We start from the raw sequence: 13145 nt of genomic DNA, 5'->3' as shown, positions 1-13145 counted from the left end.
GCTATTTAAAAAGTGTCTGGATTTATTATTTTGTGACAGAATAATTAAATAAAGAAACAGAGAACGGCCTTATTATTTCGTTCAAAAGGTCCTGTATAATTGACGAGCTTAAACGAGAAATACATTGTTCCGACAGGTCTGATCAGAGGCAAAAATATCCCTAAGTTAATGCACCATCATCTTGTTGTTCTCCAACATAATGCGTTTTTTTTTTTTTTTTTTTTTTTTTACAAAAAATTAATCTCTTGTAATTCTCATATTATGATTCAGTCTTGGATTTTATCAGCTTGTATTCCTTCAATAAACACAGGTTTTTTATTTATTTTTGGAACTGGCTAATCATAGGCCTATTTGTGGATCATTTTGCCAATGTTCACTCCAAAACTGAGGTGCATACGCTCAGATCAATGAATCCTACGATCAATCAGAACTTTCCAAACAGCCCAGACTGCTCTGATTGGTCAGCTGAATCAGTCTGTTGTTACTGGTCAGTTGCTTAGAGCATGTGACTGAAATATCACGCATCTTACAATAATTGGTAGTTGCAATTTGCGCCACAAAAAAAAAAAAAAAAAAATAATAATAATAATAATAAAACAAAATTATATATATATATATATATATATATATATATATATATATATATATATATATATATATATATATATATATATATATATATATATATATATATATAAAAGGTACTGTCCTTAAAGTCTTAAAATACATCAGAGTGAAAGTCACTGACCACATTCTACTTTGAATCAGAGGATGAAACTGGCAAAAACTCTGAGATGAGAGGTTTTTTTGAGAGTTGAAGACTTCAAGTCCTGTTTGATGTGATATTTTAGGAAGACCTTCAGTGGTTGGCGTCTTTATTCTGTGTCTCTCTTCCTACAGACAGTTACATTTAATCAGGACACTTTCATAATCAAGTCAGATGCCCCACGGCATGGTTCCCTTATTTTACAAGCATTCACATGAAAACATTTAGTCGAGTTAAAACAGACTTATTAATATAAACTTCTGCAAACTTAGAGAGTTTAAAATTGATAAAACACATGAAAGACGGGTCATTCAAATTCCTGTTAAGTCAAATTAATTTTAGGATGTGTCTTTTCACACTACAATTTTTGCCGCAAACCCTTGTCTTCATGGACAGTTCATGTAAGGTTTGAAACTGATATGAAAGAACTTCAAAAATGAATCACAATATTGTGTGTTTCTCATTGCTGATTGCAATGCATTGGTGGCAAACTGACAGAAGTGTTTTTTTTTTTTTTGCGAGTGCATCTAAGAGTTTGGCACAAAAAAAAAAAAAACATTAACATTCAAAAAAAAAAAAAAAAAACAGCAAAACTGTCAGCTTCTTCTCACAGTCCCTTGCTACTCTGATAAACAGCTGCCGCTAGAATTCCCAGCGGTACATACACTGATGATGAAATTGTAACGCAGTTCAGAACCAAATATTACAGTGTGACAGGCGTCATCTAACTCAGCTACAGACCAAACAAACCAAAAGTCAAAAACAGACTTAAAAGCAACAGTTATCTCATAAAAATCAAGTACAAAAAATTAGATGCAACTAGCAAAAATGCTTTCATTTTTTTTAAATAATAAAATAATATATGATTGTGAAGTAAATTATAATAAACTAGATGAGTAAAGTGTGCGAACAAACTTTGAAGTTGGCTTGAAAAAGCCTAGTCTGAAACATTGCGTTTAGATAGTCAGGATTAGATACAGTAGGTGTTCATAGCATGTGGCTAGCATGATTTAGCACATTGCTAACACTGGGTGACCAAACGTCTACTTTTTCTCTGACACATTCTGGCCAGGATTATATTGCCCAAAAGGTCCAGGTTTTCATACTCGCTGAATGATCAAAAACTAGTATCACTTTGACAATTCTCCATAGATCCCACCTTCTTGCATGCCACAATTCGTCGATTATGTACAATGCCTGAATGTTATTGGTCAAACAACTTTTCGATCATTACATTCAGCAAGTATGGAACAGGAAAACAAAGCCAAAACCTGGTTATTATAGGCAATATATAAATCCATGTTAAATCAGTCTAGCAATGCTAAATCAAGCTGGCAAAATGTTATCAACACCCATCTTAGGTCCCTAGCTAGTGTGTTTTAAGAATGAACAGCATGTTGCTAACATGTTTCTAAAATGATTCGTTTATTTGCTAGCATGCTGCTAATCATGTTTCTAGTATGTTGCAAGCATGTTTTTAGCACAGTTAACATGTTGCTAGCATATTTCTAATATGATTAACTAATCTTAACTAGCCTTAAGCATGATTAGAATGTTGACATTTTGTTATCACATTTCTAGCATTATTAGTATGCTGCTATGATGTTTTAAACATGATTATGTTGTTAGCATGTTGCTAACATTTTTCATGTTGCGAGCATGTTTTTAACACGATCAGCATGTTGTAGATGTGTTTCATCTTGATTAGAATGTTTTTAGTATGATTTACTATGTTGTTCTACTAGAGCTTTTCTACTAGTTTTGACATTTTTAAATTAGTATTGGAGGCTTGGGCTCAGCTGTTAAACTGTCAAATCGAGACAAGTTACACACTTGTGCCATCAAACTGTTGTATAAACACAATATCACATTCACACTGCTGTATATCAGAATGCTGTGACATATCACAGCCACTCGTGTGATTTTGCTCATATAAAGAATATTATCAGAAAAAAGTAAATACATTTTTACATGACTTTGAGAAAATTTTGCCTCTGCTGAAACTATACCATCTGTACAAAAGATTTATTTCACTAGTTACATTTAAGACTTAAATATAGTGCAGGAATAACAGTTTTAGGGAAAAAAAATATATATAAATCTGAGCTGTACGCCAAACACCCTTTTTTAACTCTAAGCTGAAAACAGGCTCAGAGTTTTTAACATTTCATTGTGTTTATTTTGAGGTTTACACAAAAACATCTAATTTTTAAAGATGTCAGGCTTGTGGACTCCACAGTAGACAGTCTCATACATCACAATGGAAACGCTGGCTGTCTAACACAAGTCACAAAAAAGTTGCACTTGAAGATCCTGATCAATTGTGCCTCAAAGTTTCATTTCAGCCCTGAACCTTTCACAGGCTAGTCAAAGTACAATAAAGTGTCATTTGTTGTGCATGGCCCACAGCTTCACAACACTATGAACAACAAAAACAATTGTAGTTAAAGCTCCGTAGTCTTAAGAGCTGACGTTTCTACAGTTCATGTAAGGCCTGGATGGTTTGGTATCTTGCTGTGCACAGTTAACGTCGCTTGTTACGAGCAAAAACTAAATAAATACAGTGCATACATGCATAAAACATGAGGGGCTGATAAATAAGGCTCTGATGTGAGGATTTAAGCTCCAAACATGATCTCAATTACCCTAGAGACCTAAAGTCCAAACCATTTCAGAAGTCCTGATCCTGCTGGGCTGCACTATCGCCCCGGATGTTGAACAAAACGACTCAAGAGGCAGTCTACAAAAAGTCCCTGCATGTTGATTTTAGAAACCCATTAAAACTAAAGGGTTTCTAGCATTGTTGCAGAAGCATACACAAATGAACATTTCATTTGTGGCTACTGTGCCTATTAAATTACAGGAACAGCGATTCTCAGAAATGAAAAAAAAAAGTCCTCTCAATATCCGTTTTTTCTTCTTCTCACTTAAAGAGTTCTTTACAGAGCGGCATGTGTATGTTCTGTTTAATAGCAGCATAGGGTCTGCTATCAATAAGCCTTGACGTTCACTTACATTCATTAGCCGTCAGGTTTAAAGTATATTTCTTACCAAACTCCCCTGGCACTGAGATCTCATACACACAGGACTGGCCAGCGGTGTAGTTGCGAGGGTAGTTTGGGGACAAAATAGTGCCCTCTGAACCCGTCGACCGGCTTCCACATGGAGCTGGAAGAAACAAACAAAGGTTAAATTCAGTGTATGCATGCATATATCCAAAACACACCCAAACACAATGTTAATGGCAGACTAAATCATTTATTGCTTGTTTTACAGACCAGTTAGCATGTGGATCAGACGCTCTTTCTTGTTTCAGTGTGTTTCAAATTCAAACAAGCCAGACTCTTTTAAATAATGCAAAAACATGTATGCATGCATGTATATTTGTGCATGTGTGTGTAATTAAATTAAATATTAGATTAAATACTTAAATTATTGTAGACGTAGGTAAAATTACTGTAAAGAAAAATAAAAGCTAAACAGAAATATAAAAATACGTTGCACTAAATTACTAAAACTAAACAAAAATAAATAATAATAAAATACTATAATAGTATATGAATACCAATACTATATATTATACTAAAATAACGCTAATACTATACTATATTAATAGTATAAATAACACTTACGTGATGCAATTGTTTAAATGTGTTTCCAACAATTATTTCATTATTTAAATAATTTAATTATTTTTGTCATACACATACTGTGCCACAATTTTAGATAAAATGTTTCTTTATAACATTCTGATGAACAAGTGTCCTATATGTAATTACATTATATCTCAATAATATAGCAAAATTAAAACCTTTATAAAAGTTCATGAAATAAATGAAATAATTTGAAAATAATTTATATAATTTAGTGTCATACCACCTTGTAAAGAATGTTCATGCTAATAATAAAAATACATATTTTCTTCTGACACTTCATTTAACCTGTTAACTGTCACTCACGTTTTTGAAGATAGACATGAATGTGCATGATAGAAACCTAAATTTTTATAATTCATGACTGAAAACATTTTGTAACATGATTTTGATGTGCCATTTACATGGTAATGCAATGTCTGATTTTAAAATTGGTTTTGAAGGAAGAATTTTGAGATTTTATGTTTTCAAGTGATATATAACTTCTGATGATTTCTAAAATGTGATCGAGAAAAAGGCAACGAGGAAGTCTTATTTTTAAACAAAGGTCAAAGCTCCTTTTGTAAAGTAGATTTCTGAGGGTGCACTCTTGTCATAAATTCATCTATTACTTTTCCTACATAATGTTTAACAAAAAATATTGGTAAAATATATATTTGGGAGTCTTAGACGATATATAGTTTGTCAAGATTAGATTAGATTTGATTGTAATATAGTATAGTCAGCGTAGGCGTCCCGTATACATTTAACAGGTTAAAAACATTTTCATATAAATTACATTTCCATTTCTGCCTGAGGGCCAAAACTAGTCCTTTATTTTTTTTAACAGATAAGTCCCACTTTAAGGCACCGACAGGAGACCCTATCTCATGCAAGTCAATTGTTTTTTCTTTAAACAAATTTGTCCAGAATAACAAGTATATAAATAAAATAAAGTCAAACTTTGCTTTGTGGAAAGTGAAAGAAAGAGTCCACCTTTAACTGGAGGTTCATTTGAGGAGAAACTCTGTACCTGAACCATGTTTAACAAAAGCAACACACATCACGGTGTAAATCTATATAATGTGGCACAATATGACATCTGTGCAAGGAGTGCTAGAGTTATAGCAAGCATTGTTAACAGCGCTCAGTCATTCATCAACCAGCTAGAACAGAATTATAGGCCTGACAATAATACTTTTCAATCTCATACTCTAAAATACAACCTATAGGGTCTTAAGATACAGTCTTTATGCAATCATCGATTACAGGGCTTTTTGAATTATTCCATTAACAATAAGTGAAACAATTTAGCATAATACAAGAGAAATGGGCAAAAATAATTGCGGCAAAAGGGGAATAAAAAGTGATTGGGATCTAATGGAGGAGGCAGAAGCTTTCATCCAGTCATACGAGTCTGCAAAATATAAATCGTTCTTTAGAGTGACATTTATAGCCTTTGACTTACACAAGTGGGAAAACTGCTGCCCTGTTTGCGTTTTTTGATGCGAAATTCAAAGTCTCAATGTGGGTTTATTATTGCTGATCCTACAATATTCTGTGGTGAAATATTAATTTGAAAGGATTAGCAAACAAGACGCGGTGACAGAGTCAATACATCAGAGCACTGAAATCATTCACTCCTGAGTCGGAGGACATCATCATTTGTGACTCATGTTATAATTGTTCATCTCTGCAGATGACAAGAAAAGTGTTTACAATGTTTCATGTCAATTTAAACATCTCCCAGCTCTGGAGTTTCACAAATCTATAAATGTAGACAGCATCTCAAAGGAAGAAGTAAACACATGCAGTGTACAACTCATACAATGACTTTCAAAGGGTGCTGATTTCTTTCCAAAAGTTCTTATATTATTGAGATCCATCTTTTCACACAAATGACACTTGAGGGATTCTTACACAACTATTACAAAAGCTTCAAACGTTCACTGATGCTTAAGAGAGCAACACGATTGGCCGCATTAAAGATCTGGGGGTGGAAACTTATGAGAAGGATGATGATGTGTAAATTTTGCCTTAACATCTTATTTCATTCTGTACTGTCCTTCAGAAATTACTGACATTTTTCCCAGAAGACAAAACAAATACTATTTACCCTGATCATTCAGTTCCAAAAATGTTCACCCCCTGCTCTTATACAGTAGTTCTTCAATTGTTCTCAGTGTGAAAACAAGCACAGAACAAATAACTTCTGTATCAGAAGACACAGAAACTCATCCAGGTAAATACACACATTAAGAAACAAGTGTACACAAACTTTTGAATGGGGTCATTTGTATGCATAACATCTGTTATGTAGCTTATTCAAAGCACTACAGTAAAAGTGAGGCAAACAATGCAATTGTGTTCTCATTTTGTTAAAAATTACATTTTGCAGAAATATACACAGACTGAATATATATCTTATCTAACTTGAACTGAGACTTGATCATTTCAGTCTTTTGAATAAACTGTAGCTCTCAATATTTATAAGAACCGAAGCAAGAGACAGTATAACAAAATTGTTTTCAAATTACCAAGGCATGTTTTGATTTGAGTTTTCTGTCCTAACTCACATTAGAGAAAAAGATAGTAAAACTAGTCTGGTGATCAGTCTCCCTTCTAGACACTTGATGGCCAAATAAAAAGCACTTTAACAATGTTGTCAAATCACTGCGACTATATTTTAAAGATCTAATAAATCGCACAGCTCTACACAAAGCCAGATCATGAGTATATTTTGTTCTGACTTCAAATGTGAAGGATCAATCCTATCAAACTCCCCCATAATTCACACTCTGCACATGTACACCGTGTCCCCGCCGTCTCTAGAGGCACAAGTAAGATGAAGCGCATAATCCAGCATCTCTTCACACTGTGAGCTGGTCTCACAGCTGGAGGAAGTGTAAAAGAGAGCCGTCAGATGCCCCATCAAGCCCTTGTGGGTTTGTGCGCACATGTGGCAGCACAGTCCATACACCAGACCCCAGCACAAACACATCCATTATTAATCAATGCTTTCCAGGCGGAAGAGCACAAGCCTGAAACAACACCTATGAAGAGACTGGCAGGAATGAAGAGTGTTGTGGCCACTGTCTCATCCTCCATGACAACACAAAGAGCAGAGTAATTGGCAGGAGACTAGCACTTGAGACATAAAAACAGAAAAATGTCTAACTAGTGTTTAGTGACACAACTAACTGAAGGCTACTTCTGTAATCTGACAAATGTGAACGTGTAATAGGATATTCCATAAAAAATAAGGATCGAATGCTCACAACGGCTGCATTTATTTAATCCAAAATTACAATAAAAACAGTAATATTATGAAATAATGTTCCCTTCTAAATAAACTGGTTTCTATTTGAATGTCTTTAAAATGCTGCTTAATATTTTTGTGTATGTATTTTTCAGGATTCTTCGATGAATAAAAGTTCAAAATAACAGCATATATTTGTAATATTTTTTTTTTTTACTAGTCACTTTTGATCAACAATACATCCTTGCATGAAAGTATTAATTTAGTTATAAAAAAAAAAAATGTAATAATAAGTTCACTTGCCCCAAACTTCTGAATGGTAGTTTATTATGGTTTACACAGACACAGACACACATACACAAACACACTTTTTTTTTTTTATATTGATGATCACTTTGCAGTCATAGAAATAAATTATATTTTAAAATAGGTTCATATATTAAACATTTCTTTTAAATTGTGAAAATTGTTTTTAATTACTTTTCAATAATACTGTTTTACAGTTTTTTTGTTTTGTTTTTTTTTTCAACTTTAAAAACAATACTAAAAAAAAAACCTTGGTCACACTATTTTAAAGGGTCAATTTTTTTTGCTATTAGCAAACCATTAACTATGACTTTTTCCTCAAACTGGTAATTTGCTGCTTATTTATAGTTATTAAGGTGGTTTTAGATGTAAAGATTAAAAGTGCGACTTATAGTCTGGAAAATACGGTAGGTTTAAAATTACAGTAGGTAGCCTACTGGGTAGGATATGGTCATGCAGAATATGTGCTTTATAAGCACTAATAAACAGCCAATATATTAATAACAGACATGCCAAATAAGAAACTAGTAAATAGTGAGAACTGGTCCTTATACTAAAGCGTTACCAAAATCTTAAATACATGTATATACCAGAATAGAGTCATGGAGTTTTATTCAGCGTTTACAAAGAAAAACTGTGATTATCAGACTAGGAGTATGTAATAAAACAGCAAACAGAGTTAATATTGATTAAACCTTCTAAAGTCAGCAACTAGTTAGTAACACAGCTGTTGCTTAAATAAAATTTTACTTTCGTCTTCAGTCCAACTCTCCCAGGCATACTGTAGCTAAAAACATCACAAAATATGCTGAATATAAAGTCTTTCTATAACATTTCCACTGTCTCTTAGGAGATGTGGGGAGCGATGCTTTATATCAGCAGCTCTGTGAAGATCATTTGGAAAATAGCACAGAACAATGAGCCATTACTGAATCATTGTGAGTTGTTACCCACTGCATTGTAACCAAAAACCATTGCTTTTGTTCCAGCGGACTGGCGGCTCATTCCATATGATGCATTTCCAACACAAACTCATCCAAAGAGGGTTAGCAAGGCCAGCCATGCATGCAGAAAAAACTCAGAAATCAATAGACTAGCCTTCAGTCCATATCTGTGCGGTATCAATTCAAGGCTGTGTCAGACGCCTCATGCACAAACATGTGAAAACTTCTGTGCCATTTCCATACCACCCACTTGTGTCCTCTATTAAATACATGGAAACAAAGAACTACATTTCTGTTTGCACAGGGAACAAATACAGGATTTTGACTGATTCATGGTTATCTCTACCAGATTTCTCAACTAGCTTAAAGGTCAGTTAACACCAAGAACCATAACTATAATGATAATGATAAAGATATAGTACTAAAAATCGTTCTCAATATTAAAGAATAGCCACTCCACAACTATTTCGATAAAGGCACAGAGAAACAATATCACTGAAATCACTTTCAAAAAGATTTTTTTCCAGCTGATGAACAATAAAAACATGGACGATATTGTCCACTGGTGTAGACACTAGTAATCGTTAAAGTTAGCTCTATAGTTATTGTTCTTGGTTGAACGGGACTTAAGCCTATAGCAATCGTCTCTTGGGCAGCCAGCTTCATCAGAAAGACCTTACACCACTTATAACTTGATAGAATGCAATGTCATGAAGTCATCTTCAACAGTAAGATTTCTTCTGAAAAAAATACATATAATCTAAATCTGTATAACATTCCTAGATTTCTGACCCTTCTGCTCATCCAGTCACTCGACTGTAGTATATAATGCCATTTTTTTTTCACAATCCAATCAATTAAATTTTTTTTTTAATTTTGTAGTTTACATTTTTTTGTCATTCTTGTTAATTCTTTTGATATCTATCTTTTATTTCAAATACTGAAACATTTTTATTCGTTTTATAGTTAATAGCAATACCACAGAATCAAATTAATATTCAATGTACTAAATCAAGTCCTGTTTAGAATTTTTCAAGCACAAGGAAATATTACACACTCAACAACGTAATTTTACGTGCAACAGAACCAATACCCTAGAAATTTAAGCATGTTACCTCGATCCTATTCTACATGCAAATACTTTTAGTAAGTTTATTCAATGGTCGTCTTGCATTTTAAATCAACATGAAATCAAATCGGACCTGATTAAACTTCTTAATATGCATCACCCACCTTACGAAGAATGGTTCATCAGTGCACTGCACATTATTCCACATTAAAGGGGGGGGGGGGTGAAATGCTATTTCATGCATACTGAGTTTTTTACACTGTTAAAGAGTTGGATTCCCATGCTAAACATGGACAAAGTTTCAAAAATTAAGTCGTATGTTTGAAGGAGTATCTTCTGCCGGAAGAGCGCGCGCTCCCGTATAGCAGAGCACTGAGAGCACAACAGACTTCACTGATCAGAGCGAGAGCGTCGCGAAATGTCACAAAAGGAGTGTGTTTTTGGTTGCCAGGGCAAGACAACCCTGCACAGATTACCAAAAGAGAAACAGCATTAAGGGACCAGTGGATGGAGTTTATTTTTACAGAGCATCAACTGAGTTGTGCAAGTGTTTTTGTTTGTTCCCTGCATTTCGAAGATGCTTGTTTTACAAACAAGGCCCAGTTTGACGCTGGATTTGCACATCGTTTATTTCTTAAGGATGATGCAATCCCAACGAAAAAGGGTCACGATCGTGTGTTGGAAACGCAGGCGGTGAGTAAAACTGCTTCAAATATCTCTGTGTTGTTAACTTCGCTATCGGCGCGTAAGCACATCAAGTAAACAACATGTGATGTCGTCATCAAACTGCACTTTCCACATGTACACCTCAAAAAATAAAAAAATAAAGACGACAAAGTGGAACTTAGTCATTCACCAAAACCGCTAAGCAAATATATACAGTTTCAGTACATACCACATAGAGACTGATTGCTGATGCTGCTCTTGTTCAATTTCAGCCTCGGGATCTGATTCTGGATCATAAATAAACGGCTGAATCTGACTGTTAGCCATGGTTTGTTTTGGATGATGGTTTGGATGATGTCTCAGTTTCCAAACGCTCTCAACGCAAAAGCCTACTCGCGCTCGTGATTCTTTAGCTCCGCCCACACGTCACACCTCCAGCCGGTCGTGTTTTTCCGGGAAAAAATGGTACAGACTATCTTTCTCTTATGAATATAATAAAACTAAAGACTTTTTGGAGTTATGAAGGATGCAGTACTACTCTATAGGTACTCAAGATTAACAGGATATTGAGTGAAAAGGAGCATTTCACCCCCCCTTTAAGTAGTTTTTATCCATAACCTTTCGGCAAAAAGTTTTGACTTGCTCTGCCTGTGAAGCAACTTATCAAATAAATAACTAAATAAAATCAAGCTCCTTCCTACACCATAAAGAAAAACTTCACCTTCTTTTGTCTGTGGGATTATTGATTTGCACGTAAATAAGGTGATCTTTTTATAGTTATTATCAGGGTTTTGTTGACACTCATTAAGAGTTCGTAGATTATGCCTAATCAGCCGATGTGTAAGGTCACACAAATGGCTTAAATAGTGTTCTTTTATTAGCTTAATGTCATCACACCTCGATTTTGCCCTTTTCTGACAGTTTATTCACTAATGTGGCAGTGTTCTAGTTTGCAGTTTATGGATTTTTCAAATGACTCTTTTAAAAATGTATCAGTGTTTTTGGAGTACATGTAAACACCCTTGTGTTGATCTGGGTGAAAAGAAAAACTGCAATTCTGACTTTCATTCAAAAGCAAAACTACTGTAGGATAAAACGCACCAACAGACGCTGTATTCCACACAGTTCCAAAAATAGAGCGTCACGCAGGGACAGTATTTGGGTCGTAAGGGGATGTTCTAAGCACAATACAGATGGGAACGTGAGCGTACCTTGGCAGCTGGGCAGAGCTCTGTTCCACTCGGGTCTGTTGGTGCCGCCCATGACACAGGTGAGACTGGAATAACCCTGGAGCTGGTAGCCTGGATCACAGTGGAAGGTCACAGTGGAGCCCAGCTTATAGTCTCCTCCCAACCGAGTGCCATTCATCACGCTGCCCGGGTCAAAACAGGCCTCACGCAGTTTAGCTATACAGGAGAGGAACACAAGACATATGGCGTATGATAAAGCTGTAGAAGATGAAAAGATCTGAAGGGATGAAAATGCCAAGCGGTGAGTCAGTGTCAACCTTTGAAACTTTCCAGTTTGCGCTCAAGCATCCTGAAACCGTATATCATGACAATTTTAAAGGAACCGTTCAACCAAAAAATGAACACTCTATAATCATTTACTGGCCCTCGATTGATAAAAATCAATAAGTGCATCTTCTCAAGGACACAAATCCAGTTTGATAACAGCCTCTTTAACCACCAGGCCGAAACAAAAGAGCAATTACCTTTGTATTCCAGATGGAAGCCTGTGTAGCTCACGGATCCGTCGCTGCGGAAGGCAATGTGCATGATGTTGGAGCTGCTTTCTACCTTTTCTGGCAGCTTGCTGTCTTGAAATGTGCCAATCAGCTGACCGTTGCTGTGAGGTCCGTCGTAGATGTACAAGAAGTCATAGTTTGGCTCAATGCTGAAACTGAGAGAAGACAAGTATGGGATCAAAACACCGTGCAAGCAGTGATCTATTGACTTTCTACGCAATTTACTCCTCCTGAAGGATTAGTTCAACAACAATTGAAAATTCTGTCAGCGTGTCATTGCAAATCATTGCACACAAAGGGGGTGACAAAAAAAGCCATCAAAAAGTTAGATTTTAGAAAACTATAGAAGTGGGAATATACTGCAGCACACAGTCATTAAAACTACTTTGACAGCACATATGGTGTATATTTTAACTTTAATATGGTTCACTACGCGCTGTTGTATAAAAAACAGCTGTGTGAAGATTTGGAAATAGTATACAGGTTTGAAACTATCAGCAATGATAGAAACGTGCCTTTTGGGTGAACTAACCCATTTAATATTGGAATACACTGCAAAAATGATTTCTTATCCAATATTTTCATCTTGTTTTTCAGTACAAATATCTAAACATTCTGAAATTAAGATCCATTTACGTGAGAAGAGAAAACTGGTGTGGCGCTCGTCAACAAGCAGACTTGATAAATGTTCATGTTTTCAGTAGGATGCTGCTTGTTTTTCATCTTTGCTGTTTTACAGTAATCACACATTATTAG

General features: G+C 35.1%; 1 protein-coding gene across 2 annotated transcripts in view; it reads right to left on the bottom strand.

The window, feature by feature from the left end:
* Nucleotides 1-13145, bottom strand: part of LOC113115693 (CUB and sushi domain-containing protein 3) — a 236530-nt gene that overhangs the window by 105459 nt on the left and 117926 nt on the right. For both annotated transcript variants that reach the window (XM_026283241.1, XM_026283242.1), the window contains exons 29-31: nucleotides 12357-12544; nucleotides 11854-12048; nucleotides 3818-3934 (exon numbers count right to left, since the gene is read on the bottom strand). In XM_026283241.1, the coding sequence (XP_026139026.1) occupies nucleotides 3818-3934; nucleotides 11854-12048; nucleotides 12357-12544 (500 nt within the window). The remainder of the gene's footprint in view (nucleotides 1-3817; nucleotides 3935-11853; nucleotides 12049-12356; nucleotides 12545-13145) is intronic.

The sequence above is a fragment of the Carassius auratus genome, chromosome 16 (assembly GCF_003368295.1).
Source record: "Carassius auratus strain Wakin chromosome 16, ASM336829v1, whole genome shotgun sequence".
Classification (NCBI taxonomy): Eukaryota; Metazoa; Chordata; class Actinopteri; order Cypriniformes; family Cyprinidae; genus Carassius; species Carassius auratus.
The sequence above is the reverse complement of the archived record's forward strand: the minus strand, read 5'-3'. Positions and strand labels throughout refer to the sequence as shown.